We start from the raw sequence: 10,408 nt of genomic DNA, 5'->3' as shown, positions 1-10,408 counted from the left end.
CAAAGGAGTTGTGTGTTTTCATTGCCTGGCTTGATACCTATTTGCAGAAATGCCAAGTATTGACAGCTGCAAACAAAAGTCCTCTGAACTAAACACCACGCAATAGTATATCTGAAAAATCAGGTAATTGGCATCAAGCAGGATATTAACTGATTTATCTGTTATGGCTTCATCTATAAACTGCAAATTATACTGCAAATTACTTTACCGCCCCAACCCCATACATCAAAGGGTGCTGACAGAAAATGATGCTTATGAAGTACTGTAGCAAGCACTATTTACTAAAGATAGGAAATGTGCAGTAAATGTAGCTTAGGACATCTTAAGAATGGGGAAAAAATTGCTATTAAATCAGTAATCACCATACATCCTGCACTTCCAAAGAGGCAGCATTCAACTTAATGGTTGTATTTCTTTTATTATGTAATGAAAGGAACTAAGGGGCTTAAGCGTAGTTACAGGAATTAGGACTGACTCAAGGTTTGTCATCTTTTTTAACTTTTGAGGGCTTTAATCTGCAACAGGCCCCGTCTGTAGGGCTGAGGCTCAAAGGAGCGGACAGGAACACTGCGAGCCAGACCACTCGCGTCTTCCTCGCCGCTTTTTTTGCCCTGCCCTGTGTCCCGGCGACATCTCCGTGTGCCGCCGCCGGGAACCCACACGTAACACTGACGGATGCCAACGCCCCACAGGCGGTGGGACAACGGCCGCAACCGCTACAACGTCCAGCTGCCGCACGCCCGCCCCTCGCGGCGAGGACCAATCAGGCGGTGCGCAGCCCAACGGTCACGGCCGAGCGGGCGGAGCCTCGCGCGGGCGGGGCCTCGCGCGGGCGGGGTCGGGGCCTCGTTGGCCCGCCCCGCCTTCCGAAGGTGATGGCGGTGGCCTGGGTGGCGGCGGCCGTCGGCGCCGGGAAGGTGAGGGGGAGCCCGCTCTGCTGGTGAGGGACTGGGGGGAGACACTCACACGCAAGGATGTTGGGCGGCCCCCCGGGCCGGCAGCATGAAGGTGGAGGCAGGGGACCTGTCCGCGATCAACCTGTCGGTGCAGCAGGTGCTGAGCCTCTGGGCACATGGCACCGTCCTGCGCAGCCTGACTGGTAACCGGGGGCGGGTTGGGGTGGTTGGGATTGGGGTGATTGGGTTTTCGGTTAGGATCGGGATTGGGGTTCTCCTTCTGGGGACTGCTGGTGCCAGGGGATGCTCGGAGCGGGGTGTCCGCGAGGGCTCCTGTGGCTCTGCCAGCGGGTTTATTTTTTATGGGTGGCATTTGAGGGAAAGCCATTTAAACGAAAAATGAATGCTAGAAGCAGAGACTTTTACTGTTTTGTTGTTATTTTTTTCACCCTGTGCAGTGAGGGAGGTAATGGGGTGGCAGGTGTTTGCTGGCACATAAACCTAATTGTAAGCTTCAGGGGTTCTGCTCTGGAAAGATGAAGCCGAGCTGTGGAAGGGGTGCTCGAGACAGGTCGTTACAGCCTGCTAGGAGAGGGGAGCTTTGGCAGGAAAAAAAGCCCCACAGCAGTCCTTTGTACCCTATCTTAGAAGGTAAAGAGCAGGGAAGTGTGTCTGTGTGCTACTTGTCCTGTCCAGGTGTAAAGGGAATGGTGAGTTTCTACCTCCGGACTAGAAGGGGCTTTGTGTTGATAGTAGGGATGTTACTGAGTAAATTCCCTGGAAAAATCTTGAGTAAAGGGTGTATGTTTCTAATATTTATGAAAAAGTATTATGTCATCTTTTCCCTCCCATCTGTGTGAAAGATACATATAAAAATGTGTAGTGCAGAGGTGGCGTTGGGGTTTGAAGATGTTGCAAACAAAACAATTGTCTTAGGCTTTATGATCTTTCTTGTTAACTTCCAGTTAAAAGTAACTTTTAATAGGTTATACTTTATTAATTTGACCAATAAACTTTTTGAAGTGCATACATATTGTATCGCTGTGTCTGGTGATTAAATCTTAGAGGTATTAGTGTGTCCCCACACAAATATAGCTCATTTCTTGAATAGTTATTTTTGCATTCTTTCTATAGAAATACTAGTTGTACTGTTAAAGGAAGGAGTTAACAATGGATGTAACTTTTCTTTGTGTTAGACATCCTCCAAAGTTTTTCTTATTAGAACATGATGCAAGCAGGCATTTCTATGAAGTTCAATGCTGACTGTTAGGTAAGAAAAAATGTTTCTTAGTGCTTTTGCAATATAACAAGAAGTTGGACAAGGTATTTTTAATGTCAAATGGTTGTTTTTAATTTAAAGAACATGAAAAAATAATTATCATCTGTGATAAGTGCTGTAGGAGAGTGTGTTAGTGTCAGTTGTAGATGCATTGTAGCTTTCTGAATTGGTGTTTTAAATACAGGTTGTCCTAATAGCCATGATCAGGTATGTGGCATGCTCTCATGGACTGTCAAAAATGAATAGCTTTAAGTGGATTTAGTCATTTATATAAGTTAGTGTTCCTGATTATATGTAAAGTGATTTTTTTAGTGTAGTAACTGATATTAATCAGTAACTGTTGTTAAACTTGCATAAAAACTTTCTAAAGTATTTACTGACTGTAGAAGTAATTACTATTCAAAAACAGATGTTCTGCTTTTCTGTGCTGAAAAGAAAGGAGAAAGTGAAGGAGAAACTTCTTCAGAGTACCGGAAAGATAATAAATATACAGTGTTCCATTAATATTCCTCAAGACTGCTTTGTGTTTATTTTTGGACTTAAAGTTGTGGTTTGGATTTGGGAGTTAAGTTGTTCAAGCAAGAATTTGTCTTTAGATAACAATGCTGATTATGTTTGCACAAAGTTATACAATTTTATCAGCAAAGTTATGTTCTTTATTAAAAAAATGTATCAACTCTGTTCAGTGTTTTGAAATAAAATACGAGCTCCAGCCTAAACCATGAAGTGTTTGAAACCTCAGTGGTTTAATTTATGTGTGTGATTGGTTTTGTTGTTGTTTTTTGGTGTTTTAATGAGAAGTTGAACCAATGCTTTTTTATACCATAAGTCTGGTTCATGTTCAATACAAAAGGAGAAATCCAGCCTTTCATGTAGGATAATATAGTACAAAGTACCACAGGAGACTGCGGACAACTGAATTCCTGCCATGTCCCTATCACACTCCACGATAGCAAGCGCTGTTTGCTGTAGCTGAACCCAGGCCCACTGACTTTTGCTTCATAGCTTCCTGCCTTTGCTTGGGCATGTTACTGTAAATAATGGGAGTCTGCGACCTGTTGGAGAGGAGAGGGCGCTCCTACCTCACCCTATTTTAGCTCCTCCAACAAATGCAAGTGGCCCCTTCACATGCACCAGTTATGCACTAAGTGGTAGATCAGGCTTTACTAGAATGAGTTGGCTAATGACTGATTCTGAACTGAGAAATGTCCCCACATGAGTGTCAGTTGTAGTAAATATTCATGTTATAGGACTACCTCAAGTTTAGGGAACTTTGCAATGCTTCTGTCCATTCCTGTAAGCAAAGTAGGTGTTTTGTTTATGTCTTGTTAACTTGCGTGTTCCAAAGACTGAAGCCTTCTTCTATTTTTTTCCTAAGCTTCATCCTGCAATTATTTGTTCCCTGATTTTCTGGACTATGTTGTTGTCCCCTATCCTGCAACTTCAGGGGGTCTAGTCTCTAATGATTTAAATGCTCTTCGGCAAGTTCTTCTCTTCCAGTTAATACAGCAAAAATGTTAGCATCTACAAACAACAATTTGACTGTATAGACCTGATAACTTCCAGTGCACCAGTTAATACAATAACTAAAGAAAGGACCTAGTGATGAAGAAAACACCATAATGTATAAAGAGCTGAGTTAAGTTTGCCGTGTATAATAAACAGGCATTTCGTAATCTGAGTGTGTTGAGTTCATAAATCTGCAAGGATATAACGTTATGTAGTTTCTTCATTCAAACTTCTGCACGTGCTATCTTGTTGGCTGAAATTTGTATCTTTGTGTTCAGGGAGCAGATACTTAAATTCTGCACAAAGAGTTCTGTAGCAAGTGGTAGATAGTTACTGGGTACATAGATCAGAATCTCAAGATAGATACTTGGTTTTGGAGCAATCAGTCTTGGTTTATGAAGTGTTATAGGTGATCGCTATTCATCTGGTAAGATAAACTAAGGACTAGAGGGAAAGAAAAATGTTGAAGATGAAGGACTAATGGTGTACTCACTCCCTGTTTACTGAAGCTGAGTGGCAGTGGGACAACATGTTCACGTATATAAATAATATTCAAAAGTGTTAGCATTTACATACTTTGATTTTGCATTTTTTATTTGTCGAAGATAAAGCTGTTAATGGAATGCAACTTCAAATTTGATAAGTCAATACAGATGTTATTTTAAACTTTAGCATCCTTTAAGACTTGTTTCTAATCATAAAAGTCTAATATTTGAGGTTGTATATGCCTACAGTGATATGTTCAAAGTACATGTGTAATAGATAAGCATAATATGATTTGTGTATTATATGTATAATTTATATATGATAGCTATAAATACCTAAATTAACAGAGTAGTACCCTAAATCTGGAGAGAGAGAGCATGAATTGCAAGTGCTCGAGCCCCGCAGCTCTTCTGGAGGGTGGGAGGGAAATTCCACCCGCGTAAAGCGAGGGTGATCTGTGCTATGCATTGGATGTTGTGGCTTGTAAGCCACAAAGTACCAGATCTCTTCCAGTGCTTTTTTCTTCCTTTTTTTTTTTTTGTAATTTCATTTTGTCATTTTGTTCAGGGCTCTTTCAGGTAGCTCTATGAGGATGTGACTAAATAACTGAGGCTAGGTTTGTGTTTGGAGCTTTCTGCTAGCTAAAGCTAAATCATTGTCATACCAGCAAAGTATTCCAATTGTGTAGTTCATATCATCAGAAGAGCAAGTTAATTAGTGTAGTTACACAAATAATGAACTTTTTTGACAGCATGCTTTGTTTGTCAAGATAGTAGCAATTGATCAGGTATGTTTATACCTCTTAGAGCATGAATCTCATATATAAGACGTAAGTGTCTGTTGTATCAGCATGCTCTTAAAACACTGCAGTCTCACATTTACAGATATTAAAAATCTTTCAACTACTGGGTTATTTTTTGGTCAAGCAAAGCCTTGACCCTTTGGGTTCATAAGTTCACGTTCTCTTTCTCAGTTCCCTCATGGCATCTCTGTGTTATCCCCAACCCATTCTTTGCTTCCTTCAGTGTAGCTCTAGCACAGTATTTTTCCAAGGCCATCTTTATCATAATTATGGAGTTGGATGATAATGAATTTTAGAGAACCTCAAACTCTTACACAAGAAAAAAAAACTGTGGATTAAGTTCTGTTTTCAACCTGTTGGGATAAAAATGACTCTAGTTGCTCTCTAGCAAGAATGTGTGTAAGGGGAAAAAACATTTAGTCTCTCTGTTCATAACTATGTCTAGTAACTTGCTAATCAGCTACTTAACAAATTTGCACGGAAGTTGGTGGAGAGTGGATAATCTGCAACGTGTACTTCGAGGTACATAAACACAAACTCCAAATTGGTGTTCTGTAAGTAATTTGCCTACTTGCAGGATGAAAGACAGTTAACCAGTTCACAGCTGCTTGCTGTGTCCCTCATCCTGCTGCCTGACTTTTGCATCTAGGAGCCTCACAGGCCTATGGCCTAGCCCTTTTCGCATCTAAACAAATGTTTGGTTCCTACCATCATGAAGATATGAGGGGTTTCTCCCTCTACCCACCTCCCCTCCAACTGCTCTGAAGTAAATACCTGCAGATTTTAGCATCTACAGTCAGTCTGGCAAAAACAGAAGGTATGAATGATATATTATGAGAAGGTACTGGGTTATTGCAGTTGAATGTAACACTACCTGCATTTCTTGCATTGCTGACTTTGCGATACTATTGAGCTGAAAACCTAAGGCTTTGTGAAGTCATGGTTTATAGCTGGGTTCTTTAAACACTACAGCTGCATTCATGTAGAACAAGAAATATTTCTGGATGTTCTCTAATTGCCTTTTGAATGCGCTCAGTATGCATGTCACTTTAAGGAACAGGAGGGGAAAGTGTGTGTGAAAGAACTCAATTTTATCTAACATTTGGGGCTGGTTCTGTTCTACTGTCTTCTGCCCTAAATATAAAGTGCGGCCCGATGCTAATTTTCCTTGAGCCTTATTTGGAATCTAAATAAGACCAAGATAGTTGATCATTGTGCAGTTATTTTGTCATGTAGAGGGGTTGTGAATATGTTTGGGTTCTTCCATTTGGAGTTAGTCGTTTCATAATACTACCTTTTCTTCTATGAATACAGTCATCATAAGAAGTCTTCCTATGACTGCAAATTAATTTATTTTTTCCACCTGGCAAGGGTCAACAATGACCACAACTACTGATTTCCTAAAAGGCATTGTGGTGCCTCATAGACCTTGTGGAAACTGCAGGGGATAACCTTGATCAATAGACCGCTGTCATAGCTGTGGAGTGTTTGGGAATCTTACAGCATGTAATTGTCATGCAATGCTGCATAAGAACTGAGCATTTTCTTCGTCTGATATTTGAAATACCTACTCTGAGTCCATCACTGTGGTATCAGGTTATCTTGACCTTCATAATATTGCAAGATTGTGCTTTCCTTAAGTAGGTGTTTCATCTCTTGTATCTGCCTTAATTGAGAAAGATGAAAGCTTGGGACAAGTCTTGTAAACATACTGTCCTGTAGAGGCCTCTCTTTTACTGTATTTCGCAAATCTGTATAATGTGGATGGAGAACTTCCATGGACTTGCTTAAGCTACCCCCAATAGTGTGTGTGTATCCAAACACTCAGAAAGAGAGGTTGTGTCTTGAACTACAGCAGTTAGTATTAACTGTATGTATATTTACCGCTCACCTTCCTCGTTGCCCTCCTAAGTGGGTCTTTTGATTCTCCTGATTTATAGGAGTTCTGAGTCCTATGACTATGGATTTGCCTTTTATGCCTGTGTGAAAGGGGAAGGGTTGAGACTATGCTCCAAGTACTGCTAAATGAAAAAGTTTGAACTCTTTTTTTTTTTTGTGCTGTGGTTATGTATACTCTACAGACTTGGACTCAAAGGACTGCAGTTACTGTGTGGCAACGATTCTTTCTGAGCATCCTTTTACAGTATGCTTTGCTTAATCTGCTGTGTTTGTGTATTTTTTTTTTAAAGTTAGCTAATTGGGTATATTTCTGCTTTGAATGACTGTGTGTCAAGCTACAGTAATACAGGCTCACCTGATAAACATTGTCCTGCTGTTATATGGAAGCTGTATCTTTTTTTTAGGGTGAACTGTGGGGAAAAAGCTAATTAAGTTTGGGATTGTGACAGCTGGGAAAACGTCTCCCAGTTTGCTGAATTCTGTGATAATAGAGACACAAGATCATCACTGTAGTTGACCTTTAAAAAAAGGTGGATATATTTAGGGTTTCGCTTTTTTCCTTTGTTAGTTTTTCTTACCCTTTTGAATTATAGTAAATGCTTTTAGAAGATTATCACCAAGTAAGGAAGTTTCTTTAATTTTTATGTAGCTTTGTTGATGCTTTCTGCTCTTTTATTTGAAAGTAATGATCACGTCTGGCATTCTTAGAAATGTTTGTACTCTGCACGTTCTCAAGATCTCCTGTCCTTGCTCAGTGACTTAAATAATAGTGACTACCCGTATCTATAAAAGTGTGTGCTAAGCAATTAGAATAAAGCTGCTGGATGTATTACTACATTTTAATATTTTTTATTTTTTTCCTTTTGAAGCTAATTCAATAGTACACTTACAGCTCCTGGGTAGATATACTGAAGTCTTTAATCTCCTTTTTTGCATTTGATGTTAGGTTGATGTGGTCTCTTATTATAAAAGAGAGTTCTTGACTTTTTTCTGGTTCAGTTGGTTTCAGATAATTTTTTGTTCTGCAGCTATATTTGCAAAATCCTAGTAAGAAGTTACAATTATTGTGTTCTTTTTTTTAAAGAAACCTCTGAAGAAAGTATGGTGGTCTTTAATTAGGTGTATTATTACAAAAAACTGTACTAGATTTCTTTTTACAATTTTTTGATCATAATAGAGTTACTTCTTTAGATAGACTGCTAAAAGGGGATAGCTGTCTTGAGCATATGCCAGTGTTTTCACATTGACTCCTTTCAGGACTGAAATGGGTATTGCTTTTCTTTTACTATTGATTGTATAGCAATGTTTCTAAATCTCTTATAAATTTATTGCCTGAAAAATATTAATCTTTTGACTGCTTTCTTTCAGAGATGTGGTACTGGGTTTTCCTCTGGGCTCTCTTCTCCTCTCTGTTTGTCCATGGTGCTGTGGGAGTGTTAATGTTTCTGATGCTGCAGAGGCATAGGCAGGGGAGACTAATCTCTGTCATTGTGGTCAGCATTGGATTTCTGGGTTCTGTAACAGGAGCAATGATAACCAGTAAGTCTGTCTTTTGTGTTTTTACTTATTTACTCTAAATTTAAATCAATATTAAAACAAATAAACCTTCCCTTAGTGGTTTGGTGATTGTTTATTAAGGATTTTGCTTTAGTCATGTAGCAATCCTAATGAAAATGACAGCTGAGTTTCTCTTCCTGTTGTGGTAAAGATAAAAACGATTCCAGAGTTGTAGTGGACGATTGTCCTAGTCTTTCATCTTGTAAACTTTGGGTACCAAGCTGTTCAAATGTGTATGCTTGACAGGTAATACCTTTTTGAGACCAGAAAGTGCAGTCCTGTCTTATCATACTTGTGCAGACCTTTTGCCAAAAGTTTTGGTCAAGATCACCTGTTAATACCCTTAAAGACAGCCATTTTGTTTGGAAATGAAGCTCTGATCCCATTGATTGCTGGACTGACTTCTTGCTCATTTCCTTGAGCCTGCTGGAGGTTTTTAAATTGCATTTGGATAGGATGTTGCTCTCTTAAAGGAAGGAAAGGTGCCGTGTAGGTACTGACTTGCAGCAAAGAAACTTTTTTACTTTTTTTTTTTTAGTGACTGTATAACAATCCGAACTACGCATGCCACTCAGAGAACAGACCAAATAGTTTGGCTTATGGATTTGAAAGACCTTCCCAGTCTTGTGTGGTTATAATGATAATTTCCAATTTATTTGTTGTAGGGAGGAATGATGTTAGTTGTAAAGCCTTTGAGGGTACGGAACTGTAAATTTAGAGACTACTATATAGCCTTAAACTGTAGGTGAGCAGTGTTGCCTTTCATTCTGTCTTTGAATTGTACAGATTATCAAAGTAGTGGTAACACTTAAGCTGCACTCATGGGTGCTTTGTAGGAGATTATTTCTTAAAGTTTCTTATACTGAAAGTCATTCTTGCCTGTTAGCTTTCAAGATTAAATAAAAATATAAGCTTCTGAAGAAATATTTCCTTAAGGCTTTCCTCAAAGTGATGTTTTAATTGCTGTATATTTCCCAGCCTAGAATTTCCAGTGTTTAACAACAGTTCAGTATAATTCTACTTTTTTTTTTCTTCTAAGGTAAGGCACATATGGAACCCGTTGAGAACCTTACATTGTGAGTTATGCTGACATCGAATTGTCCTATGTATAAAATGGCAGTGGCCATGTTAGATCAGCTGTGCGTGACTGTTTCTGAAGAATAAAAGATAGGAAATGCGTTGCTGGATATCCAAGCCGAGACTCTTTCAGTAGTATTCTGCAGTGGGGTAGGGTCAGTGTTTGTGAAATGAAACTACTTTGTCTTTATCTATGCATGAGAAGAGGAGTAACACAGTTGTGTTTTGGGGCATCCAGTTTTACATGTCAAAACATTTAACAAATAAACAGCACTGTTTATGTGTAAATAATGCATTTCACCTGAGAATTTCTCCAAGCTTACAGTGTGGACTTTTATTACGCTGTTCCGAATGGTTTTGCACAGAACATTGTAACTGGGTTAGCTAAACATGTTGAGGTATTTTTGTTTCTGGACGACACTGCGTTGTTTCATCCTGAAAGAAATTCTGTGAGGAGCTTCTGAAGGCCAATTACGGTAATACGATATTAAAGAGTATTTTCAATAGCTATTATGCTGCAAGCTGGAATGGAAGTTAAGTATTTCGTTTCTTGGATAGGCCAAATCCAGTACTTAAGAAATTCAAATATCAAACCGATTTCCATGAGCAAACCCCTCAATTCCTAGGCTTTGTAAAATCATGGTTAGTTTAAAAAAAAAAAAAAAAGGCAACAAACTGAGTGAATAGTGGTGAATACTGTCAAAAATAACCCCAGGAATAGATATGTTAGGCAGTTTGAAGTAAGGATTTCAGCTGCATTTTATCCCAAAGGGTCTGTTTGTCCTCCTCCCTCAATACACACTCTTTTGGTGATGTGAGAACAATTGTGTTTCCTCAATGGCAACTTATTGTAGTATACTCTGGCTCTGTACCAATTGTGCTGGGTTATGCATTACAGGTTGT

The 10,408-nt window shown here is 39.3% G+C and overlaps 1 protein-coding gene across 12 annotated transcripts in view; it reads left to right on the top strand.

The window, feature by feature from the left end:
- Positions 1-737: 737 nt before the first annotated feature.
- LOC121064792 (transmembrane protein 170B) overlaps positions 738-10,408 on the top strand; it is a 79,479-nt gene continuing 69,808 nt past the window's right edge. For 8 of the 12 annotated variants that reach the window (XR_005816680.1, XR_005816687.1, XR_005816682.1 and 5 more), the window contains exon 1: positions 738-1,099. Coding sequence is in view for 2 of the 12 variants with exons in the window: in XM_040546877.1 (XP_040402811.1) it covers positions 1,003-1,099; positions 8,240-8,410; positions 9,468-9,504 (305 nt within the window). In the remaining 10 variants the exon portion in view is untranslated. Of the gene's footprint in view, positions 1,100-8,239; positions 8,411-9,467; positions 9,505-10,408 lie in introns of all 12 variants that reach the window. The other 4 variants (XM_040546877.1, XM_040546878.1, XR_005816690.1 and 1 more) reach the window with 4 other exon arrangements.

This window comes from Cygnus olor, chromosome 2 (genome assembly GCF_009769625.2).
Source record: "Cygnus olor isolate bCygOlo1 chromosome 2, bCygOlo1.pri.v2, whole genome shotgun sequence".
Lineage (NCBI taxonomy): Eukaryota > Metazoa > Chordata > Aves > Anseriformes > Anatidae > Cygnus > Cygnus olor.
The sequence above is the reverse complement of the archived record's forward strand: the minus strand, read 5'-3'. Positions and strand labels throughout refer to the sequence as shown.